Genomic DNA, 25,940 nt, shown 5'->3' with positions numbered 1-25,940 from the left:
GTGCTTTGGTGAGCGCCTGAGTTCTCTCACCACGTATATCAGTGCAACTCTTTTATTACTTCCAGCATGAGAGAGGCCAATTTCAAGTTTCTACATGCTTCCCAAAATAAATACATAATGCACAGTGTGCTAAACTTGAAACACCAGAGGAACCACCTGTGGTGACAAGCTTTCGCGGTCACTAATGCATCGTCACTCATGAGGCCTCATGCCAAAGCAAACCAATGACATTCAATGACATAGTTCACTTCATTGCCAACCACAGCAAATAAATAAAGTGCCCAGAACGCCTGTAAATAACAGTTTCCACATTATTTTTCAGTCGAAAACTGCTACCACGTTCTATATATATCTTAATTACTAACTGATATTAAGAAGGGACAGGAAAATAGGCATTCAAAAATATGCAACAGTTAATGCTTCAAATGAAGAGTCAATGTGACAACGAAAGCCTTCACTCACATGTGTTTCCACCAGCAAATTATGATTGATTGATTGATTGATTGATTGATTGATTGATTGATTGATTGATTGATTGATTGATTGATTGATTGATTGATTGAAACAAACACTTAGGTCTTGAGAGGCACTGTAGTGGAGGGTTACAGATTAATTTTGACCACCTGAGGTTCTTTAATGTGCATCTAAGCCTAAGTACACAAGTGCGTTTGCATTTAACACACACTGAAATGCAGATGCCATGGCCAGGAATTGAACCTACAACCTTGTGCTCAGTAGCAGAATGCCACAACCACTGAGCCAACATGGCACCATCCAGCAAACTCAAATGCAATATATTTCTTGGCTGAAAGACCCCTAACTACTGATAGATGAGAGAGGCGCTGATACGGTTCAATCATGAAAGATTAACAAAACTTCAAAAAAGTTTTACAAAGGCATTACCTGTTTCTGAGGAAGACTGGACTGGAGTGCAATTTCGGCCTGATCCAGCCACTGAACAACAGGTCTGTAGAGGGCGTCGTACTTCTCCCACTGAACCACGACCTCGCTGAGAATGTTGCCGGAGGTGCGTAGGCGGGCTGATAGCTTGGTCCAGTGGTCATGAACGTCACCCAAGAACCTGGCCTGGTCGTCGACCTCTTGAAATCCTGAAAGAAAGTAGTTTGCGACACCGTTACGGGATGACACAACACTGAATGCTTTCTGCAGTTTCTGCATGGCAGAAATCACGAGCCAAAGTGATCAACAGGGTCGCAGAAACAAGTGGTGATGCTTTTTTCCTTGCTAAGTGTCATGCAGTTGCATGCAATAAGCATCTGATAGAGTTTTCAGAGCTTCGAAAATATGTGTCAGCACTCCTTTAAGAGCACCTGTGTCAAAGTGTGCCTTTCTTCATCTTAGCCTGCTAGCTGCATTGAATTTCCAGCACTAACCCATACTCAACTAGCTCAGTATGCCCTACTAAACTATTCATGTAGATAGTCAGCGGACGAAATGTACAAGAGCGAACGAAGAGCTCACCAAGGGCTGATCCCCTCTGGCACATGTCCAAGGCCTCTTGGAGCTCCCTGAAGAGGCGGTCAAACTGCTGGAACACCTGGTCCCTTTCCAGGAGGTCCCTGTGCCTTCGCAGGAGCTCCTCGACCTGAACAACAACGACACTCATTTATGGCGATTCCCCCTCAAGACAAGCAGGAGCACTAATGGCTATTCTTGATGAGTAGAACATGCAACATAGTTGGTACAGGTCTTCTTGTTGTGCCAAGTAGAACAATTTGGGCGCTCCTCGAGCAGGTGCGATGCCAGTCAACACCGTACATGTTACAGAAGAAAAGTAACCGATTACAATTAGAATTACTTGACTCAAAAATGAAACTGATATTAAGGGACTGATTACCATATTTTCCAGACTGTTGTCGATAAACTACAGAAGTTTAACAGTTAAAATTTTGCCAGGTGTGTACTATCTATGGCTGCGGGCTATACACAATTTTATTTTTTAAGATCAAAGGCACGCTTCCAGAAAACGAGGCCAGACTGCAGCTGCATGAAAGGCAGTCTAAAAACTGCTGCCACAGAAATGTCGGATTTTGAAGGCAATGACGACACTGAGGAGTCGCTTGTCAAATCCAACATGCCTAATTTGTTTTGTTCTGACAGTTCCGACGAGAGTGATTCTGATGGATTTTAGAGTTGACTCCTTTCATTCAGCATGACAATGACCTAGGATTTTAGTGGTTCACAATACAATTTTTGCTCACCTACTTTACAGTCGTTGCAGACAAGCTAGAAAACCTATTTTCAGTCAAAGTTCGCCCATGCAAACTATACAGCAGGTGCAGCTTATATAAAAAAAACTTTTTATGCTGCACGACCATAACTGAACAATTACTAAAAGACTAATCAATTACTTTTATGTTACTTGTCTCACGACTCTTACTACCATAGCACAAGTTTCCTAGTACATGGGTTCCACTTATGTATGGCCTGCTACTGTGCCAAGTACAATCAATCCAGCTAAAATCCCACAAGGTGCCAATATCGACCTTGAAGTGCAAAGGCAGGTCAGCACTAGTGATGCACTGGTGGAGGCATGATCAACACAACTGTCGTGCGCTGCACCGACCCCACTCGGAAAAGCATGCAGCAGAGCCACTTGACCGTCATCACACCAGCGAATCACACACCTGAGAGCGAGATCCGTGCTTCTGTTCCAGCTGGGCGACGTGCTGTTCGACGGATCGCATGAGCGCCATCAACGCGAGCTTGCGCCGCTCCATCTCCAGCAGCAGCTGGCGTTTGCAGACGAGCGAGGACAGGGCTTCGAGCCGCTGCTCGATGTCGGCCAAGTGCTCCGGAGCCACGGTGGCCATGATGGCCGGCGACGATTTCTGGTCGGCCAGCCACTTCTTCACTTCGTCCAGGTCACTTAGGATAGACTGTAATTTGGCAAACGAGAGACCCTACTTAGCACAGGTACTACCAGTGGGATGGTATCTTAAAAACAAGGTGCATTTAGCCTCACAGTCCCATTCAGAGGCATTGGCACAGGGGTGAAAATGTAGAAGTGCAGGGCATAGGTGACATTACGAGATAAATTACAGATAGGAAGAATGCTAGATTACAGGAGCTATATGTATTAAAAATTAAGTAGCTTATGCAGAGAAAATGCTTACTTGTCATCGCTCCAGTTCTGAAGGAATGTCATTAGCAATCGCCATCATCAAATGTTAAATGAAATGCTAATACAGACAGCATTACTAAAGAATAAATGTGTACTGCCATGCGTGCAAAGAGAAAAAAACAAGGCCTGTACTCACGAAACTTCTCTTTAGTAAATGTTTTACAGAATTGGCCATCACACAAAGATCGCCCAGTTAATGTCAATGGCTACTGTTAGTGGCCAGTGCTCAACCATCAGCCAATAAGAATATTCAGATTGATTACGATATGTCTAACAACATGCCTTGCTACAGGCCACTGAAACCTTAACAAAGATAATTTTCAAGGTTGGTAATCAAAGAGAAATGGCGGGATGACATAAATCACCGGCATAGGTTCCCACAAGTCTGATACTGCAGGCAAGGCACCATGTCACAAGTAAACTTACAGGCAATGAATGCATCTACCACTGTTAAGCTACTCATCAAGCTTCAGAATCAGAATTAATGTTTATGTCAGGATTATAAAACACGTGTTACAAGAAATATCGCAGAGGTTCCTGTAGTCGGTGACTCTAAGGTAAGGTTCTTTATACTAAATGTCCATGTCCATGCTTAGTGCATTAATAGGGCTTAGGACGTTAGAATGCCAAAGTACCATTTATTTATTTATTTATTTATTTATTTATTTATTTATTTATTTATTTATTTATTGTGCAGAAAATGTTGATACAGACAGAGCACAAAAGGAAAGAGATTACCACCACTTGAAGTAACATTACAAAATCTGTGGTTAGCACGTATTTAAGTGCATCTTTATGTTCGTTTCATCTCTATCACTTTCCAAAAAAACTAATTCAATCTTAGAATGAGCGTGTAGTACATTCTCATGGAAGGGCAAGAAAGCTCGCAGCCTCGCCAGCACTAGAAGACGACAAAAATAAAGAGGTGCGGTCAGTGGCGTGAACACTAGCACGGCCAATAGAACCGATTTTGAACGATCAAATGAGTCAAATGTATTTTCCTGGCACACCGCCTCTACAATCTCATCAGACAGAGACACTACATGTCGCAGCATGTTCTATTACCAGTCCTCTCAACGTTCTACACATCTATTATAGGAGTGGGCAAGCACTGAACGGAACTACACCCTCACCTGGTGTTCAGCCAGTTTAGAGGCTACGGTGGCAGCGTCCATCTGTCCCAAAGCGAGCTTGTCGTGGCGAAGCCTTTCCTCGGTCTGCGCCAGCCACTCCGCAACCTGCGCCAGTCGGCCTGGAAGGGCGGCGTCCAGCCGCTTGCGCCACTGCGCTAGTCCGGATTCGACTGCGTGCCAGCGTGATTCCATGAGCGGCCACGCTTGGCTCAGCACGACGGTGCTGTCTGCTCGAGCTGCACGACGTTCCAGCCTGGCATAGAGTTCACGGTGCCCGTCGAAGTCTCGGCACAGGTTCAGGTAGCTCTGCAGAGACAGTGGGAGAATTCATTCATTCTGTAAGAAGGTTTAGTGGAAGGGCGATTACATGTGCTAATCATGCTATGGCCAAATGAATCCAACGAAAGCATAAGAAAATTTATTCCTTTTGTTCTGGTTTTATTTGCGCTTTTATTTAAATAAAAAAGGCACTAATCAAAAAGCAGAAACTTGCCCTTCACTTTTTTCACACATATTTAACCATTTTTTTTTTTTGCCAGATATGTAGAGAACTAATGCAGAGCATGATTTACCAGCGACAAAGCAAACTCACACATGTAACAAATGTCAAACCTCACTAGTCTTTGCTGTGCAACAGTACTGGTAACATGCATGAGAAGGTACTCTGCTCAGTCTCGAATGATGTTAATCGTTTCTCTGAGATGGCCCACCCACCTGGTACTCTTCTCGTAGGTTGGTGAGTGGCCTCTGGAGGATCTGCAAGGTGGTCTCGGCCCGCTTGAGGAAGGACTCGAGCACGGAGAGGTCGTCCTGCCCTGGGGCAGCCGACGTGGGCGAGGACACGGTGGGCGAGAGAGGCTGCTCCGTGGCATATGTGCCAGGATACTTGTGCAGAAACTGGGCCACATAAGTCATCACAGACCTCTCGTCCGGCTGGTCAACATCCACGTCTGCAAAAGGGAGCAAACAGAAGGCAGGTTTTTTACATACAGTTGAACTTAGATATGTATCAAGGGAAATGTGTATATAGTGGATTATTGGATATAGCACAGTAAACATAAAATGTGTCTTGCCGATATCAGCATGTCCCGAATGGATGCTCATAACGATTATCAGGTATAATGAAGGTATTTTTGTGTCACATGTGACTTCACTATAGCAATGTTTCACTGTACACGTGGTAGCGTGGCTGCACTGCGTGTGGTGGTCCAGTCTTTATGCAAATGTCCCATAATCTAGCAATGTGGACAGCTGGTGAATGATGGAAAAAGAAATGCTAACGCAAGCAGAGGCGAAGATAGGACAAGCACTGACTCACCACTGAAAATTTTTGTCAGAAAGAACAGAGAACAAGCAGTAAATGCAAACCTGCACCTGTAGACAGTCACAATAAAAGAAGTTGCAAGCAATGAGGAAAATGCCTATTCTAAACATTTCAGCTAACTGGTGATTGATCTTTTGAGTGACTGATTGCTTGTCCATCAAAACGTTAACTTTTTCTCGGTCACTTAGCACTTGTTCTTTGGAACGATGCTGTTGCTCATTGAGCAAATAATTATGTGTGTGGTTGCCCTGCATGTAACTTGCTGTCATGGACCAGGGACTATGCACATGGGACGTTGCAAGGATTACATATTTTGTACCTATCCTTTTTTTTTGCAGTTGTACAAATAAAGTTCACGATTGATTAATCAACTGAGTGATTCATTGTTACTTATTTGTGCCCTCAAGGTAGAACATTACAGAGGGAGAGGCTTAACAAGTTAACAAAATTTAAAATTTACAAAAGCTCCCCCCCCCCCAAAAAAAACTGAGCAATACAAAAATAATGCTAGTCCATTCGTGTGCTAAATTAGGTAAGGCAGAATGAAACAATGAAATATCTTTAATTGTGGAAACAACAAAGAGAAGGCAGTGCCAATCATGACATATGTGTGGAAAGAAAAAAGGTTTTGGTTTTACAAGATATAATTCCCACTTTATTTCTGTGATTAGAAGTGCATCGCTCTCTACCGCGACCACAACATCATAACTGCAATCAAATGAAGTGGATTCTCTGCCACTGTCAAATCTTTAGTGACAAAGAAACACACCAGGTGGCATGCGAGATGCCAACTACCACCCACAACCTCCTTATGTGTGCGTCACCTCCCTCCTTGGCACCAGAGACAGAGCCAACTACTGCCGTCTTCCACAGCAGGCTACTAGGGCTGTGCAAGCACATGAAGGACAGCATTCCCCAACAATGCCCATCCTCCACATTTGAGCTTGGCAAGGGTTTTTTCAAGCCCTATTTCACCAGACATTATTGCATGCACCGGACATTAGTGTACATTGGCTGGGCGACAAACAAACGAAGAGCAACCAGGAAGATGGCAATGATATTCCAATCCCTACTTAGGCTAATGAGATAATCTGTCAATAAACTGGTCTATTTATTCATAATTTTCTGGGATCATATCTTGAGGATTGATTGATGTACACAAAGAAATGACAGAGCAGGAACGTGCTGCCCTTTTAACGCACCCTCGGGGTCGAGTAACCGTGGGATGCCCAGCTCTCGGTCGGCAAGAGAGAAGGCCCTTTCCAGGCGGTTTCGAGCGTCCATCTTCTTTGCAGAGTCCAGGTCCACCAGGGAAGGTTTGATGCAGTGTACGATGGCCAGGAAGGCCAGGCCGTCCCGCCAGCTCGGTCCAAAGTCATTAACTTGGACACCAAACCGCCTGAACAAGGACACGGAAAGCATTCTCTATAGCTACTGGCAACAATGCATACTCTTGAAGGAGTACTGACACATATTTTCGAAGTTATGGAAACTGTACCAAATGCTTCTCAGACACAAAAGAATAACACATAACCAGTACCAAGGCTTGGAAACATTTATGACATATCTTGATTCAATACTAAAGTTGGTCTTGACATGCCAAACAGACCTGGCGTCATCAACGTTACTGTGGCGTCATGACAAAGAGCAGAATTCGCTGACGCTGCTAATAAAAAAATACAAATAATGAGTGCTGTGCCTGCTTCTTCTGTCTGCACTTGTGTGTGGCAGTTGCAGCGATCACAGGAGCAGGGTGAGTCTGTGTATCACAACTTGAGTTACCTGAGTTACCAAACTGGAACTGGTTCATCGAAGCAAATGTTATAATAAAAGTGAATTATTTACAGTGTGCCCATGCTTGCTGGCATCTTTTCTAGGGTTTAGAGCACCTTTACCCTCATTTAACATAAAAAACAAAGAATGACAAGTCAGAAACTGCATGCCGGTACTCCTTTAAAAACGAGCAAGCATTCCAAGGTTATGGAACTGGGTTTCGTGATAAGTTAATCTATAAAAGCAGTGACGTTTTATGAGTGTAGAGCTGAATGCCTGGTGTCAAAAATATTGACGCCAAGCAGGAACAGTTAGAAAGACGTGACAGTAAACTGCATGTAGCTGTTGCCTACACCTCAATAGTTACGTGCAATACCGTACTAGGTGCGAGAAGCCATCGTGTCTTACTGGCTGATGCTGTTCTTGACCCAGTGCAGGAGCGCCTTGCGAGCACCCCCCTTCCATCGCTCCGCAGCGGACGGCTTCCTCGGAGAGATGGGCTGAGCGGCAAGTTGTCCCTGGAGGGTGGTCGACTCCAGGGAGCTGTCCTCGAACGAGGCTGGGGAGCCAGCGAGGAGACGGGTGTGCTCCTCGATCTGTGCGAGAGAAACAAGTTTCGGAAACAAGTGTGCAACAACTTCTACACCCAGTAACATCGAGATACTGTAAATATTCAAATAAAATTGTGGTATTTAACACGCCAAAACAATGGACAGGCTACGACAGACACTGCCAGTAAGGTGCTCTGGTTTAATTTTCGACCCCCTGGGGGCTCTTTAATGTGCACATAAATCTAAGTACATGAGCGCTTTCGCATTCCACCCCTATTGGAATGCGCCCACGGTGGTCGGAAATTGAACCCGCAACCTACTGCTCGGCAACACAATGCCATAGCCACTGAGCCATTGTGCCAGGTAGCCCGTAGGTAACTTACTACCAGCATGCCCCATCAGTTTCATTTCTGCACGAACTGAGGCTTTCTCTAATAATTTTACTTTTAGACACGTGCTGATGTCCATATCAAGAACAGTCATTGCCAATCAAAGTTCTTAAGCTCCGATTGAACCAAAAGATGGACTGAATTTCTTCTGTGTTCTCACACTAAATCGAGAATACAATCCCCGTATTTTCCAATATAAACTGTGCAAGCACACAAATTTTCCACTTACCTGGAAGTGTAAAATGATGGTCCATATGAGACCAAGAACAATGGCAGGCTTTCCATCCACAACATCTGTGGCGTTTATGTTGACAAGCTTGATCTGAAGCGAAGACAATGCGAACAGCCAATGAACATCTCTCTTACTCACAATGACTCAGCACAGATATACTAAACTTGAAACATTAAATCTTTGCCATCTCTTTCCAGGTTTTCCAAGCTAATGCAATGCTAATATGTGGTCTAAGCAAACCAAGCATTTATGTGTCAAGGAAAGTATGCACTTCAAATTGTAAATGGTTTGTCCAGTGTTTGTACTGTTCTGAATGCAAGTGATCAGTCAGACAGGTTAACTGTACAGTTACCAACTTAGGAAACAGGGTATTTGATGGTTTCAAACGGTTGCCCAAGACAGATGGACAACATGACCATTTGGGCTCTTTCACCTTGCGTGGCTTTTCACACATTTTAATGAGTGCTTCTATCATGACTTCAGATTGACATTTCAGTCACATTTGTAGGTTGCTAGTATGTATAGTGCGTTCAACATGCACTTTATTGGCCCCTAAACACCAAAATCCTTTACTAGCTTTATTTTCACTTTATTTTAAAATGTATTCAAATAAGGATTCCACTGCTAACTTAATTCTGTTCGAGTGCATGTCTCATTTTTAATATCTGCCAGGTGTTTGCCTTAAAATTTTTTTCTTTTAATTTTATTCAAGAGCTTTCCCTGCGACATAAAACGTGTGAAACGTGCATGTTATATGTACATCTGTAGTTTGTTATGATCGATAAAGCGCGACAGGGTTGGCCCGGTGCCCAGGTTTGACATGTAATTGTGCTTTGTTTTGGGAGCGCAGTCCACAAGAAGTGTGGTTAAACTGCGCACTGAATTCCGTCCGAATACACCTGACATTTGTTATGTCTAGGTGCTCTCCACCTTCATGTAAGCTTTTCTTTTTAGCACCATTGAGTGTTTGATTTGATCTATTGTTATTTTGACATTTCTCTCTCTCTCTCAAAAAAAAAGGTAAAGTGAACGATAAAAAAGTCACCCAATCAATACGTGCTCGTAAAAATTCCTACAAATCTACACGAGAGAGAATATTGCGCGGGCACCACCCTAGATTCCTCCCTTCAAGTTCCAAAAACAATATTGACGGAGTCCAAGACTCTAAATCTGGCATCAGTTCAGTTTTTTCCGCCGCTAAGGCGACGCGGGCGGGACAATCTGGATGCCGATTCGTGAACCACGCACCCGTCTGTGCTCCAAAAACCGCAAGACCGTGTTGACGTTGCTGAGAAAATGAGGCCTCCGCAGGATGCGAGCGCGTTCTCTCGGCTGAAAAACAAAAAAAAATTGGTGCAGATAAACAACGACACACAGCCACATACACACTTGTCAGGACATATCCTGGATCGTCGTCTTAAAATAACTTCTCCGGTCTTTCGAAGTTAGGCGAAGGTAATGTAGTACGAAGCAGACGATGTAGTACGAAGCAGCCGATCGAGTACTTGTGTATGTGTGCTGTTGAGTAGCGCACTGTCCCCTTCGCGTCGTTCCAAACGAAAGCATTTGGTGGTTAGTTTTTTTTTCTTAACGCAGCGTCGAACTCTCGTCACGCCCGCAGCATCGCGTAATCGTGCGATCAATCGAACCGCTAACGTCGTCGAGCCGTCAATTTGTTCCCGTTTGCTGTACCATTTGAACCGGCGAGCGCGAAAATCCGTTGTAACGGGAAGTCATCACGACCCACTCCAATTGAGACTCAAAGACAATCGTTTGATACAATGAGCGGCAGGATTCTGCAAACTTTGGAAGAGTCGGATCGATCGGTTTGACGATCGTGATCGCGCAACTATAATCCGTTTATTGTGAAGCATTGGATAACATTTTAACGGTTTATTAGGCGGATCAGCCTCACCTGGTGCGCGTGGCGTACCAAGAACAATCATACAATTTGTCATCGAAAAAAAAAACTCTGCATTAATAATGCGGTCTACACAAGTAAGCATCGCGCCCCGTTTTGTTTACTAACTGCGTCACATAGGTCGAAAGCGCTGATTGGTGTATAAAAGTCACGTGAGTATCCCGGCGTTCTTCGTGCGGAGAGCGCGCGCCAAGTTTGAACGCATGGCATCGCAGCGAACTCCTGCACATTACGAGAATGCTCCACGACCTTCATATTTTCCTTTGATCAACACAGTTCCTAAACTTCCAGTGACACCTCCTAAGCTTTCTTTCTTTTTTTTCCATAAACGATATCTCGGAGGAAAGCCAACACACTAATGAAATGCGTGTGCGCTCACCAACACTTGTCCCGATAGGCATTCTAGTAAAGCTAAGAGCTTCGTGCCATCTCGTAAGTCCTCGATGACGTCGTCTACTCGTAAAGGGGGCGTTCTCTGAAAAAAAAAAAGAACCAAAGCAAAAGGCAGCGCATTAGATAGAGACGCAACCAAGCACCATGAAGTGATAAGCAGCGGCACCATACAAGAAACACGCATGCTTCTTGCTCATGTACGCGGTTTTGAGCAGGGATCTTATACAGCTGCCAAACTGCCGGGCAACACTGACACCTCACACTACCGGCAAAATCACCCGTGATGCTGTCGCTGTCAAATTGCAAGAGAACTGGTAAATTATGCCAATCAGAGAGGACGTAGCAGACCTCCTAGCTATTCAGAGATGGGAAGACGACCAATTCGACGGAATTTGGCGAAAGTCTAGAATACGATCTATAGATGTGTACGATTTGCCTTCTAGTACACAGCCAGCACACACTGGAAGTTAATCTACTGCGACAAATACTCCGGGGCATAGAGTTTCTGACTACAACACAACGCTCCGGGGTGCCTCTATTCAGGACATCGTCAAATTCCGTCATATCGTCAATTTTTTTAATGGCGGCACTTTCAGCGAACCAGAGAGGACGTCGCAGCTCTCAGCAAATCAGAGCTGACAAGATGGCGAATTCGACAATATGGCAGAATTCGACAATGCCCAGATGTCCGCTTTTATACCGGTTAGGAAAGGTGAACCGTTCGCTTGACGTCGCGTGATTGGTCAAAATCGAGTTTTTGTTGACGAAAGCGCCACTCCAACCAATCACGCTAAGCCGAGCGAACGGTTCGCTTTCCGAACCGCTGTAAGGGCACGCCTCATAATAGCACGCTGGTATTGTTTCTGTTACAGAACCCTAAATAAATATCTGTGTTCTGTTCTTCCGACTCTCTTCATTTTATTTTTGTAGTTTTTATTCCAAATTTGACGCAGATAACGTTATTCACGAGAACTAATCGGCCACAGGAAGCATTCACTTGCGACTATCTGAACAATTAACAATTCATGAAAGGTGTCCTTGAATATGTCCTCACCTGTGAGAGGAAGTTGTTTATCCAGTTCATAAACACTTTCTTCTGCACCCGCTCTTGTTCATCTGCAAAACGACAGAAGAAAAAAAAGACGCTTATTTGTGAGCCTTAAGTGTAACCAACAAAGTTGCAATCACTGCCTCTAACAATCCCTCAATCAAAAATTCCACTTAAGTGTACACACATTTTAGAAACCACGTGGACAGTGTATAATTGTCTTTTTCCGCTGACCAAATGCAGAGAATTCAGAGAAGGTGGTCAACAGCTGACAGAATTTGAAGGTGAGCTTGTAATTGGTTGATGGTACGTATTCTGCCGAATACAGTCACACCCCGCTGATCTCTACTAGATATCAGAGATCCAAACATCAGTGGGTCACGCATCCAGTATTCTCCTCATGTGTTTGTAGTTCTTTCTTTTTTCGCTTCTTTTCTTTCTTTCTTTTTGTACTTACTGTTGGACATACTCTCAGAATTCGTCTACAGCCTGATGAAGTGAGCTTTTGGTTCCTTTCGTTTTTGTTTCGTTTATTTTCCTTGCCTACGCGCGCAAGCCTACGAAACGCACGTCTGACTCAACGTTGCTCGACAGACATATCTTTTACTTCAATTCAATTTAAAATTTAATTTTGAATTAAACTGAATTAAAATTTAATTTCAAAGTTTTTTGGTTACTTCCATTCTCTAGTCTCGGAGGCCACGGTATAGTGGCGTGATGCTTTGTCTGGCTTGGCTGCGGCCACGTATCCGGCTATTTCTCGAGCTACGTTTCCTGGCGCCCATTTTGCAAGTGTTCCGTGCCTATCGCACGGTGATTTTGCTATCGCAGACCCTTCGCACCAATGCAAGCGTCCAGAATTCGCAACGTGAGTACAGTGCTTCAATCACAGAACAGGCACCGATGCGCGAAGGGCCCGCTCTACGACAAAAAATATTTAAAAGAAGTAGAAGAACGGGACGTTGTAAATTCGTTTCGAAAAAACGCGCGATACCCCGCACGACCTTGCGCAGTAATGAGAAGCGAAAAAGTAAAGGTACGTTAACCACGACAGTAACTATCATCCGATATGCAACTGTCGTGCTGGGTCGCTGCCAAGCCCGGCAAGGAAAGATAACGAAATCACCGAGTCACGTACACGATCGAGCGAACGTAGCCAGGCGTGTCCGTTTTGATGCAGTCATTTGCAAGTACCGATGCACCGTACCGACGGTGACATTTGCATCGCCGTCGGACAATGGACAGACGGGACGCGGCGTCGTCATATAACCAACGGAATGCGCGTACCCGGATCAACGAAAAAATAGTTACGGTCGTCGCGTACGCGACTGGCGTATACGGCCCTTCGGATATCGTGTGGAATACGTATGTGTGATTACACGGAGGAAATGTACGGTCGGAGAGGCATGCAGGTCTGTATGATGCGCCTGCGTGATACACAGCCGTCTTTTGGTATCAGGAAGTGTCGACGCGAAGTTTGTATGGCAATCGATCGAATGGCGTACTACATATCACGTTTAGCCATAGGTCAAGATCACGGAGGGCCAGGACGAGGTGAAGGAGACCTGGGAGACAGTCGGGCGTTCTTCACAATGCATACTGTATACGCACCCGTTATGTGTTCTGGCCATACGTAGTCGAAAAAAGGCAAAACCAGATCGTTAGTTCACACACTTTGGAAGAACGCGCGGTAAGTCAGCAAAGCATAAAAAAAAGAGAGAAAACCGAAGCAGCCTTCTCTACCGAGTATCTACAAACGTTCAAGGTCTCTATCATGGTTCAAGGTATCTACACAAGTTCGCTACGTAAGTTCAAGGTCTCTATAATAAAGGCATGGCCTCACCGCGCGGTGAGGCCATGCCTTTATGACGAAGCACGATTGTCGAACTGGACTAGCTCAATGCTTCTACACCATTTGGTGACAATTTACAGCTACTATAGGACTGCACGCAAAAGCTGAAACAGCATTGCGTAATTAAGCGTCAGACTCCACAGTTCATCGATTGCCGCACGCGGTGATCGATCTCTCAAAGTGACGTCAGGAAATAGCTGCCAATAGCGCACTCCTGTTGCATCGTGGCTGTCTGTAAAATTATGAGACGCAGCATGGACACGCTATCACACAAGGAAGCAATGCACGTTTTGCATGTTTGCGTCCTGCTTATGTTGAGCACCCTTTTGACAACCTCTTGAAAGGCCGGAATGGGGAACGGCGAGTTGGAATGCAGGAGGTCCCGAAAATCAGAAGAGCGCATAGTTGTGAGGAATACATATATTCAAGTGTTTTCACTGATAATTCGCATAACTTAAAGAAATGGGCTTCGACTTTCCATGTATCATTACGGTTCAAGAAATCAATTTTGCCGAAAGAAGGCTTCATTTATGTTTGCAGTGGCTTGAAAAAAAAAATAATGCGAATGAAATGATAGAACACGGTGGAAAAGAAGACGAAGTGTAAGATGCCTGTTCCTTATTGATGAATATGAAATTGAACAAAGAAAGAAAAGTTATACTAAAGTGCAGAAACACATGAACACTAAACGTTCAATCGTATTGTTATCTTCAATCGCCATGGCGCCCTGAGGTCACCGTGAAAAATGGGAACAATATATCCCACTGTCCATCAAAGGTTTAAGGTCTGTTTGGTAAAATGCCTAAGCGCGTAATTAATTACCAGAATTGCTAGGAACCTCGGACTGCATTCAAAAATCCTTATAGGCATTTTAGGATGCATGCCTAAAATTATTTTTTTTTGTCTCACACATTTAGTCATTACAAAGAATTACATTTAGGCTGACCAAATACAACGTAAGAAAGCCTCGGTGAAGAACACGCGACTGGGCTTGAACCGCGGGCAGAACGAGTATTCTGCCCTTGAGTAGACGTCTTACATGATGCCGCTATTTAGCTTTTGAACGGGCTTGCCAGAACGTCGTCGTCTGCCCTTGAGCGGCAGACGAGTTTCGTCTGCTCCCCGCGAGACGATCACTCCTCTCGCGTGACACCTCGCACACGGAAATAACTCCCCGCAAAGGAGCCACTGTTCACGCTCGAGGGCGACAAAAGTCCGCACGTGACGGCTGACAAAGCGCGGAGGAGTCAATGCTCCCCCGGCACCTCGGAAAGTTAAAGGAACTCGCGAATATATAGCGCCTGCAAGAGAGTGCCAGAGATATCCCACAACGCGTCCCCAGAGTAGCAGACTACTTAGCCTGCAGACGATATGACAAGGGGGAAGGAAGAGAGCGGCCTCTTGCGGCCATCTTTAAAACCTTAACAGCAGACGGAAGGAGGCGAAAGGCGAGAGGACAAGTCTTGTTCATCAGCCCGACGAGACCTTTTGGAAAAGCAGGTGCACGCGAAGACCCTCTCCTTCTCGACTGCATTCCCTCTTCTCTTCTTCAGCACGAATAGGTCGCGGGGTCTGGGCCCAGGGAGGGGGAACACGGGGTGCGTGCCCGTTGCAGAAAGAAAAAGAAAGAGAGAAGGAAAGAAAGAAAGAAGGAGGCCACGCCCGAACCCCGGTGGCGCCCGGAAGAGTATAAAGTTTTTCTTTGTTTTCATTTTCTCTTGGTTGCACTCGTCTGAACCGCGGTGTCGTGCACGCGTGGACCTTTCTGAATTTTGCACAGCTTTCGCCAAGCGCTGTACCAAGTTGTGTGCATCGCAGTCAACTCCTGTGGAGCGTCTGTGCCCGTCCACGTAACGTTGTACGAGGAGTGAAGGGCGAACTTCGCCCCAGTGTGACGGGCGAACGTTGCATTCGTTCTTCACATTGCAGTCGTAAACGTCGCACGCCTTGCGTCGCCGTCGATCAGCCTTTGCGAACTCGGGAATTAGATTTTACTGTGACGGCGTACTGCTGAGCTATCAGTCGGAGCGCAGTCTCAGGATGCAGCTGTCACGAACTCCGACGAGACCATATTAGCTAGAACGCTTATTAATGACGTTACTCGATACTCGACAGAAGGGTCAACGGTGTTTTCAGCTACAGTGTGAATAAAGAATTCTTCCGATTGTTCCAGCGCAAACGAGGTCTCTCTCTCTTTTTCCCAATCATGTTGCGGAGCAACTACTTTCCCCGTATTTCACCTCCATCTCGAAAATTATCGTAAATCTGCAATTGGGAATAAGTTTCATCTCATTCAGCACAAGCAAAGTAAACTTACCAAAATGCCATGGCTTGGGTTAGTTGCAACATACTTAGATGCAATTCAATCCTTTTGCAAGAATGAACGTGCTCCGCGTAGGATGCCCGAAAAGTCTTGTAAAAGGGAGTTAAATACGAGACCAGCAGTTAATCCCCAAAGGGAGCCTTTTCTTACTCCTTCTGCAGGGTCATCGTACTTTATTATGACTGCACGGAAACTTTCGAAAGGGGAGTGAAATGTGGGAGCGATCAGTTTACTCCACCCCCCAAAAAAGGAGTTTCCAGAAGTCCATTTGTTTCTCGAGCTTGACGACTGATACATTTTTGTAATTAAAGTTTAATATAGGGTACGTTCAAAGTTCTGCGCGCATCGCAGCCTTCAGGAACCACGGCACGCAGCAATATGAACAACGTTTAGAAATCTACCCATCATCGCTTTACATGTGTCAAGCAGCACGGACTGCTGTTAGCGGCGTCTTCATGTAACGTTGTGTTGACCGCAACGCGTTGGAAACTTTCTTTGCAAAAACGCAACGTTCTTCGCAAATGCAAAAGACGCTCGAGTACTTAGATTTCGGTGCAGATTAAACAACCCCTGGTGGTTCAAATCAGCCCGGAACCCTTCGGCACTGTGTCCTTCATAACCCACGGCGCAGTTTCGAGACGTTGCTACCGTATTCAAGAACGTTTATCAACTCGTTTCTCCACGTCGACTCAGTTATGATGATGTTGATCGTGTTCATTTGCGTTCCGTTCGAAGCAGGACGAACATATCGAGTCCCCTAGGCTGTTTGAGTTAATCAGATTGTACAACCTCTATTGCTATCTATCATTTTGCCTTCTTGATCTCGATCTTAATTTACATATTTAAAACCTCTATCACTGTCTGTACCGTTACCTACACTTGCAATGACTCCGGGTCTATCAATCTCTTCCCTGCTTTTCTTCCACCACGCTTCAAGAAAGCTGATGGCAGCGCCATCCTATGAGAGAAGTGGTCGTTGTTCTTCGGTGACACTCCATATCAGTTCTTGAGAAGCGTAGGGTCTTTTTCAGGCGAGGGGTGGCGCTGTGCTCGACTCGGTGGAGTGGAGGGAAAGCTTCTTCGAGTCGAGGATGGTTTGGTAATCCGGGGAGTAAACCCCATAACATAATTTAATATTTTGGGCTTATCTAGTCCCCTAAAAATGATCGTCACCTACCTTGCGTGCACTTCATTTCTTTAACGCTGCACTCCCTGTTCCTTCAGTTCACGAACGACATGCGCTTATCAACGCATGTCGTTCGCTACAGGAAAGTAGCGAGCGAAGTGTGTTAAATAAAGTACACAGAACATTTCTGAGGCTTATTCCTAGTGGACGAGATAAGACACAAAGGGCAGATTTTTTCTTTCTTTTAGTGTGTAAGTGTATCGACATAAACAGCATTTCCAATCATCGCATTCTTTTTTCCCGTAAGACTTGCAAGTTCGTGGGCACTTAAGAAGACGATGGGTGACCAAGAGTTTCCTCTTGTTGCTCATGCGTTGGCGGCTGGGGGTTCAATTATCCCCCTCCTCTCGCCTTTTCTATAGAGGTGCCCGAGCATGTACGCAATTCAGAGCGGAGTTCTAGAACAGGTATCGTTCACAACAAGGCGGAGCACCAGCGTGCGCATGCACCTTGCTTTCGCACGCACAAGCACAGAACTGTATATAGACACTTTCCACCGCGCTCCTGTGGGCGCCGCCATGTTTGATCACGTGGTGAAGCGTCCATTGCTTGCCTCAGCCGGCCTCCGCAGCCTCTGTTTACAACGGAAGTGTACGACGCCGTGCGACAATGACTGCGAGAAGGGCACGAAGATTTGGCAGTTTCAGAAAAAACGGAAATGTCCCATATCGATGCTTCCGAGCTACTGACGCGTAATGTCCACATGCCACGAGCACTGTCGTACGATGCGCGCACTGGGAGGCATGGCTAGAAACATGCGTACTTTCAACCGTTTTATTAAATCAGAATTACCATGATTTACTGTGAATCAGAATTACTGTGATTAATGGAGAAGTATGGGAGAGGCCTTTGCCCTGCAGTGGGCGTAGCCAGGCTGATGATGATGATGACTGTGATTCGATCCGCGTTTCTACTTTATCTATTACCAATAGCTTGGGAGCCACAGATTCAGCAACGTTACGTGTGATTACATTATTTTCCACGCAATCACTCGTGAAAGGGACCTTTAAAAATATACGATAGATCGCATACCCCGCGTCTTAAGCATATCCCCCAAACCTAGCTCCGAATACGTTCTGTATTCATTTTGCGCTTTCTGTACACGTCCTACTCACAACCCTAACTTTAAGCCCCAGATGGGTGGCGCTCAAGACCTGGCCCATGCCGTGTTTCGGGCTCCCGCAATCACTTCCGCCGCATGCTGCCAGCGAAAGCAGAGCCTTCGAGATATGAAATACTTGGAAATCAGGAAATGCTGCGCGAAGCTAGCTACGAAGGAAACCCGTATGAGTTTCCTTTGTAGCTTCGTTATCATTATTACACACAGGGTTCTTCGCTGGGTTGTGGATTTGAACGCCACCTATATTTAGGGCTCCCTAAAATCAAAGCAAATTTATGTTCTGTAGGAGTGCTTCATATGGGTTTGTTGGCGAAACTTGGCTCTTAGAAGAGGGGATCCAATTGTATGTGTTGTATTAATGTGCGCCCCTCTTCTAACGATCATGTACCCATCAGTCCTACGCTCTCTGAACTAACGTGTTAACGATGAACATCCGTAGTCGCCAGCGGGTGCAACATGGCCTCCGAGATCGGTCAGCACGCATCACGCTCACCGGAGATATCGGAGGCCATGCACCAGGCATGGCCTCCGGCTGCCGGCAAGACCATTGCTTCAGCAAGCACTGCACATAATTGTGTAGTCGGACGGAGATCGCGGCACTCCATCTTTTCTCATCGCAGAGCACGCGAAGAGCCTCTTCGCACCCATTGCTTCCCTTCTTGCGGAAGAAAGATCCTCGACCAGACGACGAGAAAGGCCGCAACTTCTGTTCTTTTTCCTTGGGACCCGACGACATGGGGCGAAGACAAGATGACGCACCCCTGCCCTCTTTATGCTATGCATCCATCATTTATTAGCGGACTCCATTATGCAACCGCCGCCGTTCCTCTCTTCCCGTTTCCCTTTCCCACGCTCGAAAGCCCTCGCGGGGAAGAATGCCGTGATCTCGTGTCCTGCGCGCATTCTCTTAACCTTTTCCTTTCTTTCTGTAGTTTATGCCAGCTTTTCTTTCTCTATTCTTTTTCCTTTCTTTTGAGAGTAAGCAATCAGAAAGTGCTCGCGTGCGGGAGGTTATTCACTTATGTGTGGTCCTTATCTGACTGCCGCTGCGGTGTCCCGAAAAATGAGAGAGAGAGAGAGAGAGAGAGTAAAGGGAGAGGCGCTCCCGAACCACGTGACTGAGACTGCCGGAGCACCGTCCAGCGGTCGCGCGTACAGGTACGACACCGAGTCTTGAACGCGGTGGTTCAGTAATAATTAAAAACGTAATTTTTTTTTTCGTTTCTCGGGCTTCTCTTATCTCCCGCAGACGCTCTCCCTTGGGACGGCGCAATTCTCGGTCCGCCCACCAATACCTCGAAACTATCCTGTCATGTCCTGAGAATTCGTTCCAAGTGGAACCGCCTTGCGAACTACCCGGCTAGAACTTGCAATACGCGTATTCCATAAGGTAATTACTTAGAAACTTTATTGGTGAACTTTCGTTAATTAGTCGATTACGCATTTCAACTTTTTTTGTGCAAGTAATGTCTGCCTTTTCGAGTAGACCAGCTCGTGGGCTACAATTGTGCCATCTGCCACAGGCAGTATTAAAAAAAAAATGTTTGAAAGTGTTCACCCAAACACCCGGTGTAGGTGACGCTTTCAGCAAGGTTTCTGAACAAGAATGGTAAAGTTTGACTCCAAATGCAACACGCGAACTGTTAGAAATGACACAGTGGCAAGATCCGACATAAATATATATATATATATATAAATATATATATATATATATATATATATATCGGAACCAGGAATAAAGAGAGACCTTGTCCTTTCTTACAGCACGCTTTCCTTGCCTTCTGCTTCTACCTTAAAAAACAACAACGCTTTCGTGTCTATTATGTGTGAAGGGAAAAGCGTGTCCTTCGCATACACAGCTTAGTCGTGGCCAAGGTATATACGCCATTGCACTATATGCAAACACGCCGGACTCATAAGGACTTCTCTTTGTCGCAAATTACCCTGCCCATTTCCGTTAAAGAGCGACTAATCTCCACTCCCGTTTCCTTACTTTCTTTTATTACTTGTCTTTCACTTATGACACCTCGAAGCGGCCACGTAGGACGGATCAAATCAGTTGGTGGCTTCAGGCGAGAAAATGACGCATGTAATTAACTCTTCGAGGAAGCTGTATTAGGAACGCGAGAGCGAAATCGCCCAAAGAGATGAGGCGGCAAACGCGCCAATTGGTTGCGGAACAAAGCGTGTTTTTTTTTCTTTCGCTTTCAAACTGTGGGCTGTGCGATGACGATGTGCGCGGTGAAGTCGGTGCATGACGTCATCAAGACCGCCATGTTGGAGAAGCACTAGCGTGGTGACATGCATACTGCGCCTTTTTTTTCTCTCTCTTTCTCCTAAAAAATCAAAGCTTTCGTTCACTCTTCCCCCTTTACTTTGGGTGGACGGCTGTCTGACCGAGTAAACTGGGCCCATTTCGCACACGACGTGCTTAATATTCAATTATATTTCAACGGAAAGTCTATTGAGCGCAACAGAAAGTCAATAGAAACGCAGTGTATTCCCTACGGCGACTTTTGTAGGGGATGCGTCCTCGCAGAGATTTTTTAAACGAGGTTTGTAACGAGGATCAGACAGGTGGTGCAACGTCACAGCAACCACACACTTCACAACACTAACAAATAGGGATAGCCAATAAGTGTACCCAGCCGCATATCTATGAAGGTCTACCGGGAAGCTATCACTTGGCTTTGGCTATGCCCTTGCGATGGTTTCAGCCCCCTCTGTTCTCATTTTCCTTTTTTTTTAAATTTCCGGTCCGTTCGCGCATCCACCACAGGTTCAACTCGAGTCAATTCACTGTTCTTTCAATTCGCGGAACAGGTTTCTAGAGATGTTCATCGGCGGCTAAAAGCTGCTGGAACGAAAAAAAATTAAGGGGTTTTACGTGCCAAAACCACTTCCTGATTATGAGGCATGCCGTAGTGGGGGACTCGGGAAATTTGGACCACCTGAGGTTCTTTAACGTGCACCTAAATCTAAGTACACGGGTGTTTTCGCCCCCATCGAAATGTGGCCGGCGTGGCCGGGATTCGATCCCGCGACCTCGTGCTTAGCAGCCCAACACCATAGCCACTAAGCAACCACGGCTGGCGTTAAACGAACGAATTGAATATTGTACGAGAAAAACTTGCATTTGTGCAGACCTCTCGTTCTGCCGACAATCTGTATATAACACGCCGACACAAAAAAAAGAAAAAGAAAGAAAAAAAAAGAAAAAGAAAGAAAAAAAAGAAAAAGAAAGAAAAAAAAGACTGGTCAAGAGCAAGTCGCCAGCAACCGCTCGTTCGTTTATTTATCATTATCATATTCAGACACACCCCACCGCAACGTCAGGGACGGGAGGCATCTTTGCGCATTTAGCGCAAGGGACGAAACACAAAGAAACAAACAAAAAAGAAATCTGTAGCACCGCAGTTTGCTGCGACGCCGTTCGATTAGAGCGCCGCTTGAGCTGACTAATTAATGCTCTCGCCGCATTCACAAAGATGGGCGGGCGCTTTGGCGACGACTATAAGGCAAAAATATTACCATAGCCGCAATTAATAAGATATGAGCCTTGCACTAAACACCGCGACCGCCATCTACAACATCGCCAACCCGTAGGGCTGCCCGGCCAAACACAAGAAGGGAAAAAAAAATTTTTTTCCCTGATAATGGGCAGTGACGTCATCGAGGATCCATCGAGGCTTTTCGTGCATCAGGTCTTCCGAGAAGGTCGTACTAGGCTCCTATAGCTACGCTCAGTCTGGACATATTAATGCCTCTTGGCCAACTATCTTCATTTTTCAAGGAATACGAAACAATCGCTAAAGTCCGTTACATGTACACGGCTTTCGAAAACGCAAATCAACGCAGTTGGCGCTATTGAATCAGAATGGACTTAAAGCATAAGCAACCATTTCAACAGGTATTTATCAGCACTTCAGCTGATAAAATCGTATTTGAGCTCTACGCAGCAATTTGTATCGATAAGTGCATTTGTTTCGTGGACGCACAAAAAATTAAGCATGGTTCCTCAAGGGAGGATCCTTAGCCCACTACTATTCAAACTATAGTTTAACGACATTGTTCTTACCCACCGGGAAGCAAAATTTACACTATGTGCCGATGACGCCATTGTAGTTTTGCCTCCTACTTGTTGCTTGTTTGTTTTGTAACAAAAACAAAACAGAAGCAGTTACCTTCCATGCACAAAGTAATATTACAAGAAGCCTCCGTTTGAGGTACAATGATATAATGTCATTGAAGTTGTATGCCACATGAAGGTCCTTGGTGTGCACATTTCAAGCACTTTGCAATGCAATGAGCACGCAAATATTATAGCTCATAAGTTTAGCCGTATTACAGGAATGATAAACCAAATAGGTATATTTTAGCGATCGCGTAAAATTATCAATTTACCATACTCTGCTCGCTCTTTAAAAACTTTTAAAAAAATCTAAAGAAATATGTTCTCGTTGCAAAAAAAAAGAAAAAGAAAGGCTAATGCGCGTAAAAGCAAATGTCTCATATCACCAGTGCCTTGGGAATATTTTAGGTGCTGTAGTATACCGCCAATACATGACCTTTACAATCGAGATTTTTTACAAGCATGCTACTCCCTAGCCCACAATAGCAGCAAAGTACCTTTGGACATAGTGTCAGTTTGACGCGTAATACGCCACCCTGCAATACCGGAAATCTAAGAGTTATGGAACGTGCCTCGTTGAAGGACAAAATGTGGAGAACAAATTATTAGAAACGGTTTGCCTCGATTTCTCAACTCTTACAATGCGTCCGGTGTGAACATCGAAAACTTCACAGAAGCTCAGTTCACAGTTTTTCTACCTTCTCTAATTTGAGTTTTTGATTATATACCGTACGTCTACTGCTAAAAATTTCTATAAACATTATCCTGTCGGTGTAAGCGATGTTTTCGCTGTTTGCGATATTGCATTGCTCTTATGTAATTATTTGTTTCCGCATTGCGTGCCTCGTTGCTGCTGTCATTTGGGGGGTGAGGGCATCCGAAGCTGCGCTTGTGCAGCTTTTACCTCTGCCTTCTCTATTTGCACTGAATGAGAAAAAAAATAAGCACACATAAAAGAAAAGAAAGAGAGAAAGATAATTGGATTGGGCATTATAGGGGGCCAATTATAGAATGAGGCATGCTGCAGTCACAGAATAGAAGTCAGCCAGTAAGTGCGCTATGCATAACCTTTTGCTAAACTCTCAGCCTGCACCAAGTTTCGACTAAATAAGTAGTCCAAATCCGCAGTGAAATGTGTTGTTGTTCCTGTTAATGCGTTTCCGCACTGCAGGAAAAAAAAATTCAGTACCGAAAAATATAAACGATAGCATAGTAAATGTACTTCACCGGCACACTCTGCACCCCTACTTCTCTAAAACCAGCAAAAAACGCTATGCCGTGAGTGACTTGACGATATGGCTTGTTGGTTGTAAAATTTTCCATACTTCGTCGCTGCTATATCGATCACCACAACCACCATTACCACCCACACGATCCTGAGTCGGCTCTCAACTTTTCACAACAGCGCATGTATTTAATGAGCACCGTGAGCTTATGCACCTATACAAGGACAAGGACGCCCAGTTAAGGACAAACCGGTCTTATTTCGCCGAAGGAAACGCAGCGCCCTCATACGGAAAAACAGAGCAACAAAAGTTGATCGTCTGGACACGTCTTCTGCAACGGACATGACGAACAGACGGACGTCGAAGGGTCCAGACGAACGTTACTATAGAACGTTCTAGTAACGTTGGTCCATGTAGTATATAGATAACGGCGCTCGCTCGCGTGTGCGTACAGAAAGAATGGAGTCAAAAGAGCGGCGGGGACTTTTTCCCAAAGATTAACACCGGCACGTCGGCACAGCTGCTGCCGCCGTTCCGCATGTCGTGCTGCGGCAGCACAGCGGCTCATTAACAAACGCACTACAGCTGCATTGGCAATGAATGCGTGGCACGTCGACTCACTGCCGAGGACGTCTGCTAGTCTACTTCTGCTAGACATCCGCACTACACACCGCGTCGCGACACTGCAAGGACAGACGACAACGATACATTATACTTCTGGCTCGTCTGCTGTGGCGAACGCGGGTTGCCAGATTGCGTCATTTCCTCACCTTCCTTTGCTGTTTGTTGCGCGAGCGTACGTGGTACAAAGCCGCGTGCCTGAATTTAATGATGGATGCATTTAGCACGCTTCAGAGAATCAGTTGCCGGCGTCGCTTTGTCAGCAGTACGCGGCGTCAGAGAGGCGCCAAGGTATAGCAGACGCGTACAAGTATACGCGTTCCCGACAGGAACACAGCGGGAGATCGGAACGTACGATCAGGTGCCAGACTGCGTTGGCACCGCACCGATCCTGTATGCGTGAGAAGAAGTAAGCGTGTTCCTGAAATTTAACGACGATGACGTAATTATCGCGGGATTAGTGAGTAATTTCCCCGGTTTTTAAGACCTGCGGAGTTGCGGGACGATTGGCTACCGTGTCGCGTAGGCAAGCCGTCTATAGGCACTTGTACACCAAGATCGAGATCGCATTGCTTTTTATGACCAACACATTGTGGGCGAACGCGAAGCACCTACCTGCATTTCAAGGATGGATTAAGTTATGGCGCTTTCGCGAATATAAATAATTCCTGGCGGCTTCTTTGTACGTTCCGAGCGATAGCTATTACGAGCTTGAACGTGTCCAGAGTTGTGTCTCATCTGTCTTGAGGGAAACCTTCTCAGAATTTAATGATCGATCACTTTCGTACGCTATTGAGAATATGCAACTACCCGATACCCATTTCTCTATTTCTTTTTTGTTCGCAGACGTAGATTTTATGGGCTTGATTATGTCTGAATAGACTGGCGTAACTTGCTGAACCTGTTTTTTTTTTAATGATAAATAACTCCTACTGTTTCGCAACGGAACAGCACCGCGATACTATAATAGCACCTTATTAAAAAATAATAGTTTTGCGCAATGAAGTGTAGTTTTACGCACATGCCTTAAAAGGAAGCTTTAGCTCGGGCCCAACTTTGATGCCACTTATTGAAATACATGTAAAACGTGGAACCGCTTTACAGGCCAGATTTTAATGAAATTTGTTGCACTTGAACGAGAAAGTTAAATTCTACAGTGTCTGTTGGAAGCGAAACTTTGATTTGGGGTCTGAATGTTTGTACAAAAAATTGTAGAAAATCGGTAAGCTTGAAAAAAAAAGAAGTAGAAGCACGAATTTTACAGACCCGTAACTCTGCACCAAGGACAGACGTCGCAGTTCTGTAAACTGCATCCGTCAGAACATTTCAAGCGGAGAAATTTTATACATCAATTCTTATCTTACGCGAATTTGTTACAATGTTTACAAGCTTTCTTTTGCAAGACTCTTACTCACATATTAGGCGTGTACTTACGAACCACGTATAACACATCAGTTTTGTTCGCTTTAGGTGTACTATTGATGAAATTTACTTAATCGCGATATCATTTTCATTTAAAGCTTACAGAGTTGTAAACTTAATATTTTCGTTTTCTATAAATTTGCGGTTTT

General features: G+C 45.1%; 1 protein-coding gene across 1 annotated transcript in view; it reads right to left on the bottom strand.

The window, feature by feature from the left end:
- Positions 1–25,940, bottom strand: part of Msp300 (Muscle-specific protein 300 kDa) — a 314,508-nt gene that overhangs the window by 186,357 nt on the left and 102,211 nt on the right. The window contains exons 3-13 of the mRNA XM_070521946.1: positions 11,916–11,977; positions 10,848–10,943; positions 9,796–9,879; positions 8,545–8,637; positions 7,784–7,971; positions 6,805–7,001; positions 4,993–5,228; positions 4,279–4,584; positions 2,649–2,900; positions 1,483–1,606; positions 904–1,109 (exon numbers count right to left, since the gene is read on the bottom strand). Of these exons, the coding sequence (XP_070378047.1) occupies positions 904–1,109; positions 1,483–1,606; positions 2,649–2,900; positions 4,279–4,584; positions 4,993–5,228; positions 6,805–7,001; positions 7,784–7,971; positions 8,545–8,637; positions 9,796–9,879; positions 10,848–10,943; positions 11,916–11,977 (1,844 nt within the window). The remainder of the gene's footprint in view (positions 1–903; positions 1,110–1,482; positions 1,607–2,648; positions 2,901–4,278; positions 4,585–4,992; positions 5,229–6,804; positions 7,002–7,783; positions 7,972–8,544; positions 8,638–9,795; positions 9,880–10,847; positions 10,944–11,915; positions 11,978–25,940) is intronic.

This window comes from Dermacentor albipictus, chromosome 7 (assembly GCF_038994185.2).
Source record: "Dermacentor albipictus isolate Rhodes 1998 colony chromosome 7, USDA_Dalb.pri_finalv2, whole genome shotgun sequence".
NCBI lineage: Eukaryota > Metazoa > Arthropoda > Arachnida > Ixodida > Ixodidae > Dermacentor > Dermacentor albipictus.
The sequence above is the reverse complement of the archived record's forward strand: the minus strand, read 5'-3'. Positions and strand labels throughout refer to the sequence as shown.